The sequence below is a fragment of the Apaloderma vittatum genome, unplaced genomic scaffold, assembly GCF_000703405.1.
Source record: "Apaloderma vittatum isolate BGI_N311 unplaced genomic scaffold, ASM70340v1 scaffold23768, whole genome shotgun sequence".
Taxonomy (NCBI): Eukaryota; Metazoa; Chordata; class Aves; order Trogoniformes; family Trogonidae; genus Apaloderma; species Apaloderma vittatum.
In genome coordinates, this window is record NW_009730536.1 from 5,222 (window position 1) to 27,319 (window position 22,098).

Sequence of the window (22,098 nt, forward strand, 5' to 3'; positions counted from 1 at the left end):
ATCATTCCAGGTGTGATCTCACCAGGGCAGAGCAGAGGGGGAGGAGAACTTCCCTAGACCTGCTGGACACACTTTTCTTAATGCACCCGAGAAAGGGAGAAAACATATATTATTTTTTTCCCCCTCTCCCAAAGGCCAGGGGGACTCATAACAGAGCAGCCCTGGGGAAGAAAACCATTGAAGCGCGGCTCACTGAGAGTGAGGCTGCAGGGCACCGCTGCGCCGGGCAGGAGCCGCAGGGGCAGCTCAGCTCCACTCCCCAAGTAGCAACCCTCACCAGCACCCTGCCGGCCGTTTTATCCCAGCCTTATTTATTTGTTATGAATAATTACAGCTCCCCTTTCCCCTCCCCTCCGGCCTGGGCACAAAGCAGCCCCGCTCCCCAAAAGGCAGTGGCATGTAAAAGTTTGTTGTCGCATCTCCATTAAACTGTACGCTCTCCGCCCGCCGGCGATAATGCACTTCAGATAATTCGTTGACGCAATATATTTTCCAGGATAGGCTTTTGTTTTCTTTCTTGGCTGCTCACCCTCTTTCTGTGGTCAGTTTTGCTCATTTCTCTTGTAAGCTGTCTAGAGGCAGAGAAAAGGCTTTCAGTTTTAAGCAGCTTCCTTTTCAGTTCCCCTTTATTGAATTCCAACCTCCATTTTTTTTTTTTAAGCATAGGGACATCATTTATCTTGGACTTTAAGTTGCAGGGGCCTTCAAGGGGCTTCTTTTTTTCTTTCCCAGCTGCATTTGTTGACACACAGTCAATCTGTTTTTTGCCTTCGTTCCCCCTCTTCCCCCCAGCAGGCCATAAAGTATCGACAGCTGTGCCCTTTATTAGCATAGCCATTTTAAGCACAACAAGGGGGAAGAGACTAAATATATTACAGCCATTACCTCTGTCAAAAAGTGACAATTTTAAAACATTTTAGCTTTTCACTGGGAAAGCTGGCAGCACAAAAGAAAGTGCTATAATTTTATTGTAAATGCTTTTTAAATATGGGTCACTTGGCCATAATCAATAGAAAGGATGGAAAAGTTCAAAGCTTGAGAACAGTTCAGGCAGATAGCAGAATTTTTTTTTTAAAAAAGGCTTGTCTTTAAAATATGCTAATTAGGGCAAAAATACAACAGTGAGAAGCATGCAAAATAAGATCTTGTTCCTGGCAGTTTTGTTTTCCGTACAGCCCTGTTCATGCTTTTCCCATCTACTTGTAAGTGTGTTTTACAACTTGGATAGGAATTATTCCTCCTCAACAGGGTGTTATGAACATTTGGGGACTGAGAAAACAGGAGGGAATCCAGGCAGTCACTACTCTCTTCTCAGAAAGCAGGAAAAAAAAAACCAACCCAAACCTACTATTTTATTCAAATGCCTTTAGAAGTGTAATGTGCCACAGCACTGTAATTTACCAGGCAAGATCAACTCTTGAGCATAAAATAATCCTGAGACCTTAGAGTCCTGGTAGTTTAGGCTCCGGTTTGGATTCTTACACTCGTTGGCTTTTATGTGGCAGAAACTTGTATTTTAAGCTTCCAGAATGAAGAATTGGCCTTTCTGATTAGGGGACTAACACCTACAGTCAGCATCTGTTATGAGCTCTAAAAGGTAAGACAAGGCTTATAGATGCCCCGAAGCCTGTGGATCTTGGCTGCTTTTGTTTTAATTTGTAATGGGTTTGTCAGGCAAAGAGGAAGGGGTGATCTCAGCAGGGTTTATTTTGAATGGCTTCACCTTCCTCTCCATTTGTAACATCTGGAGAGAACTTATAAGTCTTTTCTCTCTCTTGTCTGTACCTCCCTAATTACAATTTTTGCTTGAGGTTTTGCTTGGCTTTTTAGATTTCAGAACATATGTAAAACTTGGCTTATACCAAGGCAAGTTGTTAAACAGGCTTCCAAAAGCAAAGCTGCTTTAAAGGATCTATTTAAGCAAAAGACCACGAAATCCTACACGCAATATTGTACAGTACGTATCAACTGTTGCGATGCAGCGTTTGCCTTGGGGTAGTTCCTGGGGGCCTGTATCCCACTGCACTCAGCACCTTCCAAATTTGCAGAAGAGAGCAAGCGAGCATCCTGGTCTGGGAAGAGTGTGGTCTGTGGCAAAGGAGAAACAGGAAGGAATTCTCACCACCCATCTTTTGGCAATCAATTTAGCAGTTAAATGTAACCAGCTGGTCTCCCCAGGCTCCTTCTGTAGTCGAGGGAGGGAAAGCAAAGCTCCTGCAGAGGGTCATTCAGTGCACCCAAATTAGCCTTACTCTGAATTGTCCTCTCTCTCATCTGTGACTGGAGAAGGAGTTTGATGAGACTACCCGGGTAATTTAGCCAGCTAAGATGGGTGGTCTGAATAATTCCTTCCCCACTAACCTCTAAAAGCCTGCTTAGGTACCCACAGAGATTGGCATGCTGTTGGAGGGATCAATTCCCAAGCACGTCAGCAGTACAGCAATTTCCTCGTGCCTGCGCTAGAGAAAGCTGGGGTGCTCCAGGAGCTTACTTGATCTTTTTGGATCCTGTAGCTCCCAACCAGGACAAGCAGCTGGCCCAAAGCCACACGCTGTCAGATGCTCTTGGACCAGTTGTGGCGATGGCCAGGTTTTGGGGAATTTTTTTCCCCCACCAGTCAGACCGCATCTGCTGTCCTCAAGCCTGGCCCGAGGCTGCTGGGATGGGAGTAGCTGCAGAGCTGTCTGGGCCTCCAAGGTGCCTCGTGGTGGAACTGAAAGTAGCTCCTATGATGCATAGACAGGAGGCTGCTCCTACCTCCTTCACAACAAAGGAGTTTGGTCCCTTCTTGTGGGACTTCCTCAATCTCGCTTGTACAGGGCAAGGAAGAGGGGCTCATTCTCTAGAAGGAAAGCAAGTCACGGAGGTATGGTGCACCTCCAAAATGAGGAACAGACATGCCAAAGTACTCCCGATCCTTGCAAACAAAGGCAATACCCTGAGGAAGGCACGGCCTTCCATGGGGCCAAGTTACACGGTAAAGCAGAGGATTAACTGGACTCACCTGCAGACGGTGCTGTTGGTGGTGAGAGGAGGAGCCCTGAAGAACACTCAGCTTTACCACAAGTAGGCAATTACCAAGGAGCCTCCTCCATTTCCCACACCTGTGTGGACACCCTGCGGCCTTCTGACTGCCCTGGTTGCCCACAAGCAGTAGGAGATAGGCAGGGTGGCCTTCCAGGTCCCACCTCGGCCAGGCAGGACCTCTGCTGCTGCCCTCGTGTCACCCCCTGGGCGTGTGGCTGACAGCAGGGGTCAGGAAGGAGTTTGGTGCCTTTCCAGGCTCTTCAGCCGGTGCCTGGAGAGAGCCTTCGGCAGGCACACTCAGCTGGAGGATAAATGGCAAAGCTAAAAGGGCATCCCTCCCCCCTCTCCCCAAATTCCAGGTCTAAATATTGCATCACCAGAGAGAGAAGATGTATTTTGGAGAGAACCAACCTCAGGATGAGTAAAAGCTTTTGCATGAAGAAACCTGGAAATGGTCCTTATCACTTTTGGAGCCAGAGCCATCCAAGTAACTACGGTATTAACACAACAAATATTTTCATCTACAGCATTAAATTGTGGTTTGGTTTTGGTTCTTTTTTTGGTCTGAAAGTGAGCTGCATCTTTGCACCACCACTAAATCATCATTTTTTCATGCTTGACCTGAAAAGAATCTGACCTGGGCAGCTGTTTAACTTGCTGCTTCTCAAAGAGCAGCAAAGTCTGGCTCTCAACTGTTTGAACAGTTGAACAGTCTTTTTACAGCCAGCCTTATTAAAGCACAGGATTTTATTAGCTGTTTTGTGATAATAAGGTGAAGGACAATGTTGTGGAATGCTCCTTCAGGAGATTTGAGATCTTTTATACTCTGGGGTTTACTTTCCTCTTTTGGACTAGGATGCTTGGCAACCAACTAATACGACAGCTTCATTGCAACATTCTCTTCCTTAAAGCCACTTTTGAAAACCAATTTTTCAGTCAGGTGATGGAAAATTATTGCTTGAAGAACTAGAAGAGAAATACATTATTGCTCAGTTTTGGGTTTTCTTGGGGTTTTTTTGTTGTTTTTTTTTTTTTTTAAAGCCATTGCAGACTTTCAGGTACTTGGAAAAACTCCAGCTACGACATGAAAAACCTGCTTTGGTCACGTGCATATACAGCAGTGCCGTATATTCAAAACATTGAAGATAAGGCTGTTTTCCTCTTTGGCAAATTTCTTTAAAGTTCTGGTGATTTTCTAACAACATTTTTAACAGATTGTAAACGTCCCTTTTTCCTGAAAACCACTTTTGGGGCACATAAAGTTTCAATTAACATTTAGGAATACCTGCCAGGAAGTTTTCATGAACATTTAAACAAATACGTCTGCATTATCTTGCAAAAGAACAAAGTATTCTGACAAATTTCAGCAATTTCCCATCCTCTTTTGTTTCATAACTCTAATGGGAAACAAAGAAAAGCACAGCTTCCAAATCATTTCCGAGCTTTAATGAGAACTGTGTACTTGGGACTGTTGATGCCAAAATAAAGATGGAAACAAAAGTTTTTGTATTTGGGGCTACGAAAGGCTGTTTGGGAATGAAAGGTACATATTTCTGAAACTTGCTGGCTAACACCTTTATAGCCACCACCAGAAAAATCTCTTAACATATTACTCAGAAGAGTTCCTGTTTTTAATTGCAGTATTTTCTTAATCAACTGTACTCAAGTGTTTTGGTGGAAAAATGAAAGCATGCATTTGTATACTCAAGTGTTGTTATTTCATATAATACAGAATAGCTCGCAGCACGTGGAATGAAACGTGTTGGTCGAATACGTATGTATATGATGACTCCATCAGAACTACTGCTGGCAGAGGCAGCAAACCTTGCATCGCTTTCCAGGCCGGACACTTCCTGGTACTAAAACGCCCCAGGTTGCAGCAGATTCTCACGGCTACGTCAGATAGGAGCTTCGGGTGCTTGTTCAAATACGGATGCGGCACCTCTGTGCTCTGTTGGGGAGGAAAAAGAGCATCCCCCAAAACAGTCAGGCTCACTGCCCTGTTTGCTGGTTTAAGTAAAATTCATTTGCCCAGGCTTCCAGTTTCGGAGGTTCAGCTTTGAAAACAAATTCAGGAGCAAATCCGAATTTCACAGTAAACAATGAATTCCAGGGAGTTTAAAAAAAAAAAAAAAAATCAAACCACCAAACACTCACTTTACTTTCTTCCAGACTCCCACCCACGAGAAATCTTAACATACGCATAGTTTCCTTTAAAATAAAACATCACAAAAGGAACCACATGCACTGTTGTGTTGGAGGAACTTTGTCTCAAGATTTTTCCCAGATCTCCAGGCAGTGCAGCTAAGGATGGCCCTCTGTTACATTTCAAAGATAAGCCAAAAATCTTGCAGTAAATTCCACAAACTATCGTTTTGGAACAAGAGATGCTTTGGGACGCTGAACGAGTGGAAGTCATTGATCTAACTAGATCCACCTGCAGTACAGGCAACTCAATTATGAAAACTGCTCTTGAGCTAGAGGATTCAGGCAGAACTTTCTATACTTGGTCCTTGGATTTGTGTGGGTTTTTTTTTCCTTTCTTCTTAATTGAAGCAGCATCTCATGTCTGTAAAACCTACCAGCATGTATTTTCCAAGATAAACTAAACAGAACGACTGTTTATTGCGACTGTTGTTGCCTCATTGCAACTGACAGGAGCCAGACCACAGAAGCCTCACGCTATACCATTTGTAACGAGGTCCCTGGAGCCATTATTGTTTTATCCATCTCTTTAGCCAGCTAATTGTAGGAGCATATTCTATGACTTGTAAAGCAGCAAATTGGAATTTTGCTCTTTTTCATGCGGTGTACGCATCCCTCTAAGGCAACCAATATATCGGTCTGCTACTGCAGTAACTGCTTCTCCAGCCCCCAGGAGCAGCCTCAGCTGATACGAAGACAGGACTCAGTTTCTCATTAATAGAGCTAGTTCAGCTTTACTCCTCAGGGAGGGTTCATAAATTCTTCGCACCTGCAGCACACTTAATGCTTGTCTGTGCTGGGCTCTGACTAGTCAGTGGATGATGCTAAACCCAGAATTACATTTTTGTAGGCCCAGCTCAGGTGCAGCTAAGTGTATTCCTTGCTCCCGGACACCTTCTCCATTCCCCTTTTGGATTCATACATAATAGATTACAGTATTACTGATCAGTTGTTGAGTTTTCTTTAGCTGTTGCTGTGTGGGAATAGCGGCTGGCTTCCTTTTCCCCCTCTGCAAATAGCGATGCTCCATGGGGATGCAGCAGACAACGCAGCCCAAGTCAAGTCATAACCCAAAACACTGACAATTTCAGCCTTCTCAAAAGTCCCAGCATAGAGAAGAGCACGCAATTATCCCAAAGTTCCCCTGTTTGTTATTTTACAAAAAAGGCATTGCTATGGCTAAGCAGCGTCCTTCAGGAGAACGAAGGTAACTGCTGAGGGAACAGCAGCACATTATTTCCTTTTAGTCCTTCTGGAAGACCACAGAGGTTGGTGGCAGCTCCTGATATGGGAAACCACAGCGTGATTCCATACCCTTTACAAGGTCTTTGAGAATCAACTTCCTTAGTTCAAAGAACCTGTGTCAAGTCATAGGGAACAAAGACAAACTGGAGAATCTTCACTAACCTCTGAAATCTTCACAGAAAAGGCATCTGTACGCTTCTGAGCAAAAACCAAAAGGAATTACAAACGAGGACATGAATTATTCTCCGTGTATTTCACTCTGGGAGAAACACACAGAGAAAGAAACCAAGCAGGCAAAGAGGCAACAGCAGAAGTTCAGTACGCCTAAAACTTTAATTTTTGCTTTTAAAGAGTACAGAATTGAAAGTGACACTTTCTTCTTCTTCTTCTCCCCTTCCCATTCTCTATGCCATCACTTCCTAAGTTCTGTTTCTTTGTTCATTAGTTTGACTTCCCTTCAAGTGAAGCCACACCCATTAATCTCCAGAGGTAAGCCCCAATTTAGCAAAACACTTGCACATGCACTTCACTTCAGTCCACTCCCACTCATGGCAACATTTAAGTGTAGATACTCCAACCCAGTCTTTGAATAGGGATGTTTTTACTGAACCAGAGGTGGGGAGTGGGAGCTCTATTTTGTGTAACCTTAACAAGTGGAGGAGAGGGAGGGAGGACATACAGCACGTATCATCTTGTTCCCAATTCAAAGGTAATTTTAGCAGCAGTCAGTGACTGACACGTTGGTAAAACCTTAAGCAGCAGCTTAACCACAGAAGTGTGTAGCAATAAAAATCCAATGACATTTTAAAAAGGGTAGCTCTGAAATCACTGCCCAGTGCCAGTTAAAGCAGCTTCACAAGGTCAGTCGGGCTTCTAAGTTTAAACACCCTCTGCTCCTCAAGCCATTAAGAAAACACGCTTCTTTAAGTACAATTATATAAAGGGAGAGACTGGCAAGACAATACAAAAAAAAATAAAATATCCAGAATGGGAAAACCTACAGAGTTCAGAAAACAGGATTCTGGAAAATTACAGTGTCTGTATTTTATTTTACATTGTAGGCTTTCACTTTTTATCCCTTTGAAAGACATTTAGTTTTAAATTAATAAGCATCATAAAACTAATAAATTGGTATGTTCTTTAAACAGACATAATAAAAATTCAGACATTACACCACAGGACCCATCATTTAAATATCCTGATAATAGAACAGTTAAAAGTGATGCTGGGTAACGTGAGGATAAAATGGCTAGATAAAAGATATCGTGGCTCTAAGGAAACGTGTGGATTAGAGGAGAATTGAGATTGAAGCAGGTGATGCTTTAGTCTGAATCTGAGCTCTCTTGCTTGTTGGTGTGGTACTGGCTGACTGCTTCTTCCAAAGGAGCCATTGTACCATCCGGCCGCACTCCCATTGGTTTTATAAGCTCATCTCTGTAAGGGATTTAAAAAAAAAAAGAAAAGAATATAGATTAGCATATGCACACATATCAATTCGCACGTGTATAATACAGGCACATACAGTATACGCTTTAGTACATAATGAGCCTTTTAAAGGAAGTTATTTCTGCTAAAGCCTTCTGTTTTGAAGAAAGAGGAACAAAAAACCTTCCCAAATAGGTGGGAGGGGAAGAGCAGGACAGATAAAGACTTCATTCATGTAGACTGAACCTACTTAGCCAATTAAAGACACCATGAAAAGTCAGTGCTTAATAGGCTCAAGACGAGGAGCAGGTTCACTGTTTTAGCTACACAAACTAGCTTTTCTTCTAAGAGTTCTCTGACAGTCGTTTCTTCCTAAAATTTCACTTGCCACTCTGGCCAATACATGCCCAGGCAATTAAAACAATGATTTGATTCGTATTCATCTCGTTGAAGGAAATAAATCAGTTCCGAGAACAGACTGCCTGCACCGCTACTGGGGGTGTGTAAGTACTTGTTGATTCATTTTAAAAAAAGCTGACTGATTCTAATACTATTGCTTTTGTTTGTGGCAGTTTAATTACAGGATTGACAGCTATTTTAATCTCTTCAAAGCTCCAAAGGCCTCTCAGCAGCTAATCCAATTATATCTACTCCACAAGCTACAGCCTCATCTAAGAGATGATTAATTATTGATTAAGCCAATCAAAAAGTATTAGCAAAGATTTATTTAATCCTTACTTTTTATCACCTCGTTTATATGTGGATTATGGCAAAAGCTGTAAGGGCAAAGATAACATTTTGATTTTCTGCCGGAAAAAAAAAATAATGGAGGATACCTCTAAATATTCAGGAGTCACCTTAAATAAAGGAGCAGAGGCTTGATGTCAGATTTGCCCCTTGCTTGAAAGGCAGCCCAGTAAACCTGCCAGTTTAACACCCATATACCACCCTCCTGAGCCACAGACAATAAAGCTCCATCACTCAACGGGGCAGCAAAGACATTTCACCAGCTCTCCGCCCGGGCGGCACTACAACCTTGGCTGAAGAAAGGAACAAATATTGCTTGCACACAGCTGGTGATCCAACCTGAACACAACCATGGGAAGAGCAAGAAAGGCAACATCTGAATTACATGACAGGCTTATGCTCGATGCTGCAGTCAAGCTGCAATAATTTAGGTCTCCAAGAGTCTTTCTTGCTTACGAAGAGCAGAGACTAGCATGAGAAATGCAGCCATTTGCACAGATGCAGCAGTCGGGTACCGTGGTGACAAACTCACGAATCCCACCACCTGCGACATTTCAAAACAGGAGAAAGTGGCCCCAGAGAAGCTGCTGTCGTTTGGCAACATGTGTGCACGAGTAGGATCTATCTTTAAATAGACTGGAGACAGCTTGCCATACTTGAGGACTGATTGTTCCTTCAGGCAACGTGATCTGTAGCATGCAGATTCTGTCCGAATGAGAGCACTCCTAAGTTTTCAAGTATCTGCTGGAGATGTGCACAAGATCAAAATACTACTCAAAATCAGATTCAAAAGGGCTCAAAAAATTGAAAACTGCAGATCTAGCTTCCAAACAGGACCAGAACCCTGCCTGCCTGCCTGCCTGCCTGCTGCTGGAGTACCCCAAAGCCAAAGCTGGAGTGCTTTGGAGTTGCATCTAATAGCAAAGACTTTTTAAAAACGAAAACTTATATGCATTTAAGGCCTTTTTGTCTTTTAAGCACCACAATACAAAACAAGTGTCCTTTGAAATCTGTAATCAATCTTGCAACAATTCTTCAGTGCCACTTACTCTAGTTCAAGTCTCAGGAGTGGTCTATGACACTTATTTTTGGAAAATAATAACCTGAGGAGTACATCTTTGCTTATATTTTTTAAGTCCCAAAAGTAAAAACATAGCCACAAAGAATAAAATCACCTTTGCTTGCCCTCTAAGCTGAGAGCAACCTAGATTTTTGTTTTAAAAACTACAATGCGTACTCTTAGGTTGCCACACGCGATACTGCAGCCAGAAGTCACAGTATCACATAATTTACTAGTCCTTTACAATTCATTATTGGTAATAAATAAATTATAATGGCCAGTAAAGGATAAAGCAACAATTCAAAAAAAAGGAAAAAGAAACAGGGGAAAACAAGGTCCCAAGGTGTCCTTATATGGGGACTTCCCTCTCCTCTCATCAGGATACTTATAAGGTATCTGTAAGCACGGTTGAGAACTCTTCTCCCATCATTTGTCAACTATAGACAAAGCTCTTCCATGCTCCACTCTTACATCCTGCTACACACACTCCAGAACTTGACACAAACTTTTTCTCTCCCGTTGAGTTTCCACTGAGATGGCGAACACCAGATGCCACAGACAAGGCTCATGCATGTTCACAAGTCCTGGTCTGTGGTTTTTGTGGGGGGGTCTTTTGGGGACAAATGCGCCAAGCTTTGCACGACAACATAACACAGAAAGCCGAGTTGCTGATGTCCATTTGCATCTTCTTTCGTGATGCCTGAAAGCCTGTTTCTCCGCTCGCTGTAGCTCCTTTCAAAGTGCACCACTACGAACTGTGCTGTGCCGCATTTGAGCTTCACTCCCAATACTTTTCCTCCTCTCTGGGCTTTAGCTGTGAGCTAGGCTGAGCTCCTAGCTCATAGAATGACAAGGATGTTTATCAATTACCTTTCTGTTCCCATATTAGCTTCCTCCTTTGCAAGTCCTTGAGCAGGATGAAAGCCGGTTGTCACACGTTTGCTGCCCTCTCTGTATCAGAAGGCTGAACTCCATACATCCTTCCTCAGACAAACTGTACCCACTACAACCGAGCCACATGAAGACAGAAATATTCTAGGCCACCAACAGAAGTAGAAGGAGAAGCAGGGATCAGCCTATTTTTTTTCCTAACCATAATCTAGTCCTAAAATGACGTAAAACATGGCATCCTTCCACGAGTGAAGACTTGACTGCAAGTGCTGAACACCGCACAAACTTACTCCTGTTTGTCAAAGAGAAAAAATACAGGAGACAAAAAGATGAAAAGATCTAGAATCTGCCTACAAAGCTAGACTCAGAAATCTGGAGCAATGATCTGCTAAGTAACGGAATTTTGGATAGCACTGCAAGAGATGCTCCTCAGCTAACTTCAGTACCACACAGGAGCCCACCCAGCTGTTCCTTACGTGGTACGAACAGTCTCAGCTCTGGCAGCCTCAGCAATTTATCATAGAAGCGTTAGCTCTGGCTGCTGAGAGACCTCAGCTGAGCTTTGGCAACTGGGGCTGGCCCAGGATGTGCTTACTGGGTAGGGTGACATCTGGGTGGCAAGAGAAGCCCCAGAAGCTGGCACGTACAGCCTCAGGAGACAGTTCACCCGCCAGAAATGGGGGGTTTATGGCAAATCTATAGGGCAGAGAGAGACCGCTTCAGCCCAGTAGGTGGCAGCGGGAATACTCGTGTCCACCAAGACAGACACACGTACATGATGTGCGTGTTTATACATATTTGAACCTCCTCATGTGACCTCCCATATACTCAAATACTCCTTCTCCCAACATTCATTTTTCTAATGCAAACAAAGCATTCTATTCAAGTGTACTTAGAAACACACCATAATTAAACAGTCAGTAAAACGCATTCTCTTCACCCACTTCCAGATCTCCCAAGCGTCCCTTCAAATACATCTATGCAAGTTTGAGCCTCCTGCTTGCCATTTAGCTTGATAACGACTCAAAAATCATTCCCTTGTTTTGAAGGGTAACTCTTTCTTGTCTGCTCTGTGTCCTATAGGGCAGTATTGACACATGGAATTAATGACGGTGTCTGTAATGAAACAGCCATCATGTAAACACCAGCCTGCTCCTTTGATAAAATGGCATGTTAGGGACCTATTCACCTCCTCATAATTGAGTGCTACATAATAGTTCCGATCCTTTCATGTAACATTATTTTGTTCTATGATTAGAAAGGGGAAGAAAAAAATAATAAAAATAAAAATCTATGTAATGTTGCCTTCTTCATTCATCCTATGATTAATTTTGTGGTTTTAATGAGTATGGTTGCTTACTTAGACAGGTTCTCTTCCATACTTGTTTTGTTGACTTCTGTTCAATGTACAACAAAACCCAAGCTGTGATAATTGGAGACCATTTGATCAGCAAAAGGATTCTTGCTATTAATACAAGGTTGGCTTGGAAAAAGCATCCTGACATTTTAAATTAGTCAATTAATATACAATTCTACCAGCCATTTATAATAGAAAAAATGTTAGCATTTTTTACAGACATTTTAATTAACGCAAAATATTTTCCATAATTTACAATATAAACAGACAGAATATTTAAGGTGGATTACTTGATATTTTGCAAAAAATGAAAGGTTGAGTTAAATCTTTTTGCAGATCTGAGGAGGTCTTTTTCTATGCTCAAAGATGTGCATCACACACAGAGGACACTGATTTACGCTCGCCAAGCAACTCTCAATGAATCAACAAGATCGTATCGACGCTTACTGCCGACAAAGCCCACAGAGTTAATTCAGGGCCAAGTTCAGGCATCCAGCAAACTACTTACATAACATTTAAATATCCCAAGAGCTGTGCTAATCAAGATTTTTCATCTTCATTTACACTTACAATTTATATATATTTAACGGTTTGGAAACGTAATGTCATCCAGCCAAATTAGTGCAAACTATTTGTTTCTGTAAAAGCTTTTGCAGAACCCAAGTCTATGTTAAAATACTGGGGCAGGGCAAATGGGTTCACAAACAATATTTAGCTTTCCTCCATAAATTTTGATAAAACAAAACTGCGATTAATTTTAGTTTAGCCTTGTCCATGGTCAAATCACCCCATGAACAGGCCTAAACACCAACAACCTAAGAGAACAGAAAAACTTTGGAAGTAAGACCTGAAATGACCAAGAGCATGGATCAGTTTTACATCACCTCAAAACAGCTGAAATTGTTCAGTGCCAATGCTGAAAATAAAAAGAAATCTGGAGAGCAAAAATCCACTAGCATCTTACAGACGGAAGAAAATGCCACTTTATTGGTTAATAGTTTAAATAAACCTGTACAAAGGGTACAGTGTGAACAGGTAGCAGCCACTAATGAGGGCTATAACTTTTCAGTGAAGCAGTACTGTTTTGCAAAATTCGTTTCCTGAGTTCAGTCTGTCATCAGGTGACTTTTCAAAAACAATACAGAGCCAAGCAAAGCCAAGCCTGGAACACCCCAGTGACAGTCCGGCCCAATTATCCTCATCAGTCAGGAGGAGAAGCAAATTTATCAGTCCTTCAACTATTTTTTTTTTAATACCTTTTTCCAGGAAAAGCATGCTAGCTTTTTAAAGCTTAGCTTCCATTACTGGGACAATACAGAGTCTCAAGCAAACCAGTTTTGCTGCACATCACGTGAGTCCACTCTAAGCTCTTGTTCAAGTTACACAGGTGAAGTTAAACAAATTTCTTCAAGGTTAGAAGGAGGAGCTGTTGGTTCCCTGTCCAAATTCCTCCCCTCTTACAAGTTAAGCATTGCATCAAACTGAAACTGCTCAGTTTGTGGTACGTGTCCCCTCCTGCGGTGACAACAACAAAGAGTAGCAGAAGTAGGAAACGTGCCACCAACAGCCTGCCCCAAAGCAAGATTCAAAACTCAAAACCAACCCACGATCTTCTATCAAAGCAACTTCTAGTTCCAATTTGTAGGTTGCAAACCAAGGGAAAAAACTGCATTCCACTGGCAGATTCTGAGTATCTGAAAACTCACTGCACTGAAAGGCTCAAGCTGGAGGCAGAAGTGTTCAATTCCAAAATCACGGAGGGACTCCCACTGCTATCAGCATGTTACTAACTCTTTCTTCTTGTGTACAAGACTGGCAGCTTCCCGTTTTACTTCACATCTGCAAAACCCACAGTTGCACTCAATTACATTCATTAAAAACACCCCGCAGCCTCCCCAAACCGTGTCTTTACTTTCTTTTTCCTTCCTGCCAGCAATCCCGCCTGCCTCCCTTCAATTTTCAGTAAAACAAAAATGGTGGGAAGGACAGTCAAGTGATTTTATTCTTGTTGTCACAGCACCTAAAGGGGTCACAACAACAACACTGTCCCAGAGTAATCTGTACACTAAAAAACCAAAAAAAACCGCTTTGACAAAAAGTCCCAGCCCTGAAGAGTTTGTGGTCCCAGTGCCATAGATGAAACTGCAGGTGGATGTAACTGACACAGAGAGCCCAAGGCAGAAAGTGAAGCTACTGGCCAAGCGGATAAGTGGTGACACAGGGCACCAGCTGCTCGCTTATTGTCCGGTTCTAGGAGGCCACACAGCAGGTGGCTCCGAGTCTCCAAACTGAAAAGGCTCTTCTGCTACAGTAACGCCATTTGGGGATTTTGTGCAACTGCTGCAGTGATAGCAACCGACTTGTGCTCACTCTCAGTTTATCTCCAGCCTCAGTCTTCCTTTTAAAAAAGTTTTACGCCGTTCTGTCATTTTATTGTGATGCCCCTAACGCTCGGTGTCTCCATGCTCTAGCTTACTGAGCCACCAATCCAGATTACGCTGTAGTTCACTTAAGATTACAGGCGCATTGCTTTTTCTTCTCTTTATTAAAAAGCCTGTAACATACTACACTTGCTTTCCATGCAAATAATGTGAAAACGTGCCCAATTACTTCACTGACAGCCTCAATTGTTCCGAGATCCTTCCCTGCTTTTTCTTGTGCTTATAAGCACAGTCTTTGCCAGCTAATATAAAATCCAGATTCTCCCATGTCTTTTGCTGTATTCCTAATCTTTAACAGAGCTGTAAAAATACTTGGTTTGTTGAATTTCTTTCAATAAATCTTGTTATCTGAACATCTACAAACTCTCACAAAGCACAAACACATCTCTGGCTACTGAGTTTTCCCATATTTGAAGAACGATCCACTTAAGCTATTTACCTAAATTCCTACAGCTCAGTTCAACGGTGAATTAGTATTACATTAAGTGTTCCTCAAGAATGTAAAACTTTGCTTATGCAAAAAACAACCTACAAGCAACCACTTCAATATGGCTACAAGTATGGGGGAAGAAACCCCAGCAAATTCTAGGCATGTTGAGTCAAAGAGAAAAAAAGCTATAGCTAACAGCACGGGTCTGTTCCATTCTCCTATGTAGAAATTTATAAAATTAAAACCAACTTTCTGTATCAATAGCGTACACCTTTATGTAACATAGTACCATTTTCTTTTATGGCATTACCTGTCATTTAAAACAAACTACAAAGGCTTGCGTGTAATCCAGTCCACACTTATTCCAATAAATCCACGGTAATTCTTAATTGTAAATTCCCTTTTAATGGTTCAATTCTATAACGTATTGCTTCTAGTGACAACTGTTTTCATACGGTATTTGTCCTTCACAGAAGCAGCAGACAGAAGCAGTTAGCATGAGATGCTGCTCGTTGACTTGCCTTTGGCTTGGGCCGTGTCCCATACTTCAAAAGGAGAAATTCTTTTCGTTATTATCAGCCTATCCATTTAGGAGGCAGGTCCCCTCACCATCAGATCTTCCCGATTCTGTCCAATCCTCTCCAAAAGAGGTTTCCTCTGAAGTCCTGTTACATATCATTCTGTTCTTTGAAGCGCTAAACTTTTCTTTCTGCAGTGACAGTGGTCCTAACCCTGCGAAGAAGTTGATTACAGCACTGTTTTGAAGCACTAGACCTTAGTAAAGAGCTGGGTACGAGCTGCCTCCCTCAAAAGCAGCTGTAATACAATACCTGGAAAGTTTATCAAACATGTTGACAAGCTTCATAGCTTCATATTCTTTTTGTTCTTCCGTCATTTCATCCATTGGATTGGGCATGGGTTCTTCTAAGTGACCAGTGATAAGGTTAATGCTGGAGGTGGAAAAACAATGCAAATACATAAATTTTCCATCTTGATAGGAGGAAAGAGGAAGACACTAACAGAAATCACCAAGACTAAACTGTCTGAACTGCACAAGACAGTTTTTACTACACATAGCCAACCTTCACATTTATACCTTTTTTTGGTAGCCTTTTCTTGTGAATTGTGATATTATCTTCTTGATGACTCACTGTGTTAATTTCTTGTTAGCTACTCAGGAGACACACTGACCACTAGTCTTGTTACGTTATAACCCATACAGAAGCAGTTTGAAAGCAGGGGAATAATGATGGTAATGACAATCTCATTAGTAATAATAACACAGATGGAGAAAAGACAGATACATGTTCTAAACTAATTCTGGCTCAATTTGAAAATTCTAGACAGGCTACAGTTATATTTTCTTATTCACAAAGAACTGCTGAATTAGTTTACCATTCCTCTCCCACGCTGATTTTTGTTCAGACCAAATTAAGGTGACTTGAGTTTGAGAATTTACAGTGCCAGATTTATTTTCACTGTTAAAACAAGTGAAAGGCAATGCAGAAATGGTAACAAAAGGAGAGAAGTAGTTTTAAAGAATGCTTTCAGGGAGAATTATCTTTTCAAGCAGTTTAATCACAAACATTTAATGGCAGCACGGAAACTCAGATGCATAAATCAACTGACACTTGTCTTGAATGTTACATTTAAGAGTCTGCTTTTAACTAAATAGATACTACAGTTTTACTTAAATGCATACAACCTAATCATGTCTGTGTCATTCAGGAAAAATGGAGTAAAGTGGAAAAATCACATTTCAGATGCCCATTATCAAGAATTTCAGAACCTGCTTAAAATGGCATCCAGCCAGAGATGTGACATGACAGATGGAAACCTCTAACACCAAATCAATTGCAATTAATAAATATAAACAGACAGAGCTTCTACATGATAACTGAATCCTTCAGGCAAATACATTGGACTTCCGATGCATGACTTCTAAGGAAGTTATTTTGCTCTTTCCACATCTACTTATGACCTACTTGATTCCTTAGGAAAATTTTAGTACTAGGCAATCTGACTAACTGGGACTAGATCTATTGGTTTGTTCCTTTTTTACAAAAGTCCCACTTAAAAACTTAAGCCACATTTGACACCCTTATTCTGTCTGTTACATAGATATACTCAACAAAGAGTAGTCTGACAACTTCATGTGAGTTTCTGGAAAATCCAGGGCCAAAACTACCCCTGCCAAGTTTGTTACTATATCTTTTTCCTAAAATTTGCTCAAAAATCTCTTTTCGCACTTCAGTTCTAAATAGTTATTCAGATTGAAGCTAAATCATTCTCATAGTGATGATATGGGTTTTTTTATTTATTTCCTGGAGCCATTCAGCTATATGACGGTCACTATCTGAGGCTGGATTCTCAATAATTATACCATGAAGTCAACAGCAGACAGTAGTCAATATGTAATCCCAAAATTGGCCTCTCCGGAAAATACCAAACCATCTAAATTGTAACAAGATGTGCAGAACTGAAAATAATACTATACTTTGGCTTTGCAGATTTGTATTCTTCTGTATCTGTATCTTCATCATCTGAGTACCAATGATCTCCTCTTCCTCCTGCTAACAGGCCCCTTGCTGCCAGCAGTCCTGCTGCGTTACCGTAGCCTGTGTATTTTAACAAGCTGTCAACTGCAAAGAGCGATACAGGAAAATTATTCAGCTATATACAGCTATAGAACACAAAACAGCATAGTTCCCTGCTTACTGCAGGCGAGTTGGATGAGATGACCTTTAACAGTCCCTTCCAGCCCAATGCATTCTATGATTCTATAGCGTTAAAAGAATCAAGAGTTGCAGCGTGAGGCAAATACACTAATTACAGCAAAACCTTATACAGAAGGGAGAAGGAAAAGGAATTTTTACCTCTTTCTTTGCAAAGAACAAAAAGAAATTCTGCTGCAATTTGCTTTACTCCAAGGTCGACATGTGTCATAAGGCGCACGAGCTTGTTTCTCACTGTTGTGCCAACTTCTGGACGATTTGATACATCTCTTAAGGGAGGCAGCACCTGGCAGCGCAAAGAAATGGAAAAAGAGCATAGAACGCGTGGCAACACCTACGCAAGCCTTGCAGAAACAAATGCAGCCGACCGAACCTGAAAATACTGTAAGCTCCTCCAAAAAAAGGAATCAAATCAACCCAGCCTACACTTGTGTGCGCTAGTAATGATTCTTGCTTCTTAACATATTCAAGCCTTCCGGTCTGCCATTGTGGCAGAAGAGTATTCAGGCCCAAATGCAGACTTTAAGGAAAATAACAACTATTACGAGTTTAAGAGCACAAATGAATGTCCCAAAATAGTTGGCCAGCCAGCAGCAGTAACCTTGTGTTCTCTGCTTCTTCTATTCTGCTCAAATATCTGGCAAAAGCACTAAAAATACCAGCTTAAGAAAACTTAAAATATTAACGTCGTGTAATTTACACAGAATAATGAATACACTTACAGTGAAATAGCTGGAAATAATTCACAAGTTCTACTACCATGAATTAAAAAAATTGGCTACATGTAGGAGGAAACACTCTTTTAAAAGCTGAAACTAACTCTCAAATATTCTGGAGAAAGCAGTAACATTTCCTCAAAGACATGATTTTCTCATTAAACGTGATTAATATTGTTAACTTCAACCCACAAGAAATGCAACAGCTGCCTGAAATACATCTGATTTTGCAACTTAACTTTTGCCTCCTTGTGCATATGCATTCAGGCTCAAAAACTACATTAATTGTTTTCACTTTCACAAGGTATATGATCTGCAAACAAATCTAGGCCGTAATGTGAAATACTTAACAGTCTCAAGATTCCAGTAAGAATTAAGGATCTTCAATGTTTTACTAGGGAATGAAACCAAAGACATCGCTAATTGTCTTAAGAAATTGCAGGTCCTTTGTCTTCTAGGTGCCTAATGTAAAAATGTCATGTTCTGTTCAAAATTACCGCACAATTGCTACTGAAATCAGACTCACTGGGAACTGGTACTTAAATGAATGCTACAGCATTGACTACTTTGAAAAAACCAGATCCATCTTTTTCAAACTAAGTATTCAAACAATTAGCAAAAACATTTTACTTTGTCCCTGCTTACTTTCCCCAGTGGGGATAGTACCATGACTGCCATTTCACAGTGTGTTGTAAGAATGAATTAATGGTTTTAGAATACTCTGATACTAATACAGTGACGAGTGCCATAGGACAGTCCATGAGGACATTAATCATTCTGTCTTCAGATCAGAATTTGAATAGTGCACAATAAATAAAGCCTAAGGCCAACGGTTAACAATGAGGATAATTCAAAATATCAAACATCCGGCCATGCAGTCAGCAGCATCCATCCATTCTGTGCACTATATGAGGCAGTGGTCCTGTGGTAAGAGACAGCACGGAATTACATCTTGACATCTAGGCAATGAGATGTCGTAAAAACATGCAGACAACTTCATTTTCTAACTTCCGAGCATTTGGCTCTGCAACTTCTTTTTTTTTTTTTTTCTTTCCTTTTTACTTAACAGATCAGAAGAGTATCCTAGGAAAGAACTGTTGTGAACAAAAACAATAAACATCAAGAATGAGTTTCTTAAATGCCTCCAGAATACTTTTCTGGTATAGATGAAAGGAGGCAGAAACTAATATGCAAGATACGCTCTTTTCCATTATAAACTCCATTTATGAATTCAGACACAGCTTTGATCTGGGAGTGGCATCTAAGATGCAACCCAAAAAATCACTGTGGCTTAGGAAAAGAAACTTTTCTCAGCCAGTTTCTGCTGTCTGTCTCTTGCTCATCTTTGAACTCTCCACTCCACTTCAGGAAAACAAACAGAGAGCACCACACCCAACCACCAAGGCAGGGAGATCCTTTAGATCTTTAACCATGGCATGGAAATCTTGTTTCCTGTACCAAGCCTGCCCACAGTCTGTGCTGTATTACACAGCTCTGTCAGAGACCCAGGGATGAGGTGTGCCTCTGGTGGGGACACAACAGCGGATACACGCCGCTCCACAGCTTTCAATGCCAGTGGCTCCTGCCTGCCGAGGTCAAACCAAAGCTCAGACAGAACCCATCAAAATACCTGTAGCTGCACCGGCTACCACACAGCTTTGCAAAGTGCAGGCTTTTATTGACTGCAGTGAAAATTTTTTCAATATGGATGTGAGGGGGGGAGAGCTCACTGAGTTCTCTGCCCCTATGTCACATGATCCATGGTGACCCACATTAACACAGCTTTACAGGACCCTTGATAATATTAATTAACAGCTCTACAAAACATATTGCAGAACTTAGGCCATAATATCTACCGATCTACATGACTGAAGAATCATATCTATAGCTTTCCCCTTTCCCAGGTGTTCAAGGCCAGGCTGGATGAGACTTACTCCACCTGGTCTCGTGGGAGGTGCCCTTGCCCACAGCAGAGGAGTTGGAACTAGATGATATTTAAGGTCCCTTCTAATGAGTGTATGACAGTTGTCAGAGAACTGACAGAAAAAAAGTACTGCAGAGAACTTTGTGGGTAATTAATATGAAGCCATTCACACTTTTAACGTATCAGTGTCTTACACTGATGTACAAGCTCATTAGGTTCATATTCAAATTTTGACAAATATTTTACTTACCTGAGCTTTGATAAACTTCCGGATATTCCTATGAGTTCGGCAGCATTCAGTTAATAAACTGAGAACTGGAGTCAGACCTTCTCTATAGCTGCTTCCCTAAAATAAAACCAAATACAAATAAAACCATTTTTAATAGCTTTTTCAAATCCTAAAAAACCCTTCAGTGAAAGTCCTACGTGATAGCCAAAACACGAACTTTACATAGATGTGAACCAAGAGCCAAATGTGCATCCTCACACACACACAAGCAAGTATGCTTCAGATATTCACAGGAACTTGTTTTCAAATTTGAGGTGGTTTACAATATAGAAGCAAGAAGGACATACATAGCTGTGCTGTCTGAAAGGTTTGTAAGAAGTTTTACACACGCAAAATTTTGCTTTACTGAAAGAGGACCTTTCTGTGAAGAATATTTGCAGCCCATACCTTGTCTATTCTCTTCTCCATGAAATCCAGTAAAATCTGAATTGCTCCCATATTCATACCATTGTATTTTATATCTGTTTCCTCTTGGGATGATGGGCTAATAAGAACATCCAAGCAAGAAACGGGAACATTGCTTAAAAGGTTGACTGCATTGCTGAAACACATTAAAAAAAATTATTATTCATTTGGAAGAAAGCATTAAAAACAGAGTGCGATGCACCACAAACTGTGTGTACAACTACATCCAAAAAGAGGCCCCGCAACCCAAACTATGCTTTATTTTCCACTCTCTGGGTTTTTAAGAAGGCGGCACGCATTATCGCCTGAGTGCTGGCTCTTGGAACAAACGAGGAAAACGAGAGACAAAAGCTCCAAAAGCCATACTGCAGCAGTGCATCATCACTCCCAGCCCCCCCAGTACCCCATCCCACAGATAGGGCACAGCTTCCAGCAGCACGTTCCAGCAGCTGATCCTGCAGGACGGCAGGGGGAACCCTCACATTGATTTGCATCCTTGAAACTTAAATCATTTTACAACACAGCCATATTACCATCATTTACGTGACAAAGCACACCACGGAAAACCTCTCCTCCTCCTGTAATAGCAGGGTGTGGTGGCAATTTCTCAGGTCCCCTGAAATATTTTCACTTTTACTTAGCTTGTAGCGTACAGGAAATACAGGAGGCTTTTACCACATTAAAAATGTATTCAGGTTTATTTACCAAGCACTACCTTTCAGTAACCAGCAGTCTTTGCATTCTACAAAGGACAAAGAGGAGCACTTCCCAAATATTCATGAAGTGATTTAAATTAGACCATGGGGTCCCTTCCTCCTCTTTAACGGAGTAAGATGGAACTTTCTTCGCAAGGCTCTCTTGTGTGGGACACATCCCTCAAGTTTGCTATCCATCCTGCTCTCACTACACAGACGCTGCAAAGATTAAAACTTGGTCATTATTTACTTGCTAGAGGCCAGCCAAACTTGTAAATGGGTATATTTCAAAATACTACACAACTATCCAGGCTTACATATTCAGACCTCAAAGCTGTCAACAGAAGAGCGAGCGTTGATGTTTCAGGCATTGGTGAGGCATTCCGAAAGGAGAAAACTTTTCAAACGAGTTCATTTAACACTTTAAATAATTTCTCCTTAGAAACTGCCCTAAGTTTTTATGTTATTAATACAATTCTAACATAGATTAGTAAAAGAGAAAGCAA

At 41.3% G+C, this 22,098-nt stretch overlaps 1 protein-coding gene across 1 annotated transcript in view; it reads right to left on the reverse strand.

Annotated features, from left to right (window-relative positions):
• Window positions 1-7,498: 7,498 nt before the first annotated feature.
• The window catches only part of RIC8B (RIC8 guanine nucleotide exchange factor B), a gene marked incomplete at its 5' end in the record, with an annotated part of 31,523 nt that continues 16,923 nt past the window's right edge, over window positions 7,499-22,098 (reverse strand). Inside the window, 6 exons of the mRNA XM_009874852.1 lie at window positions 7,499-7,911; window positions 15,659-15,778; window positions 17,326-17,470; window positions 17,705-17,849; window positions 20,454-20,549; window positions 20,880-21,033. Of these exons, the coding sequence (XP_009873154.1) occupies window positions 7,800-7,911; window positions 15,659-15,778; window positions 17,326-17,470; window positions 17,705-17,849; window positions 20,454-20,549; window positions 20,880-21,033 (772 nt within the window). The remainder of the gene's footprint in view (window positions 7,912-15,658; window positions 15,779-17,325; window positions 17,471-17,704; window positions 17,850-20,453; window positions 20,550-20,879; window positions 21,034-22,098) is intronic.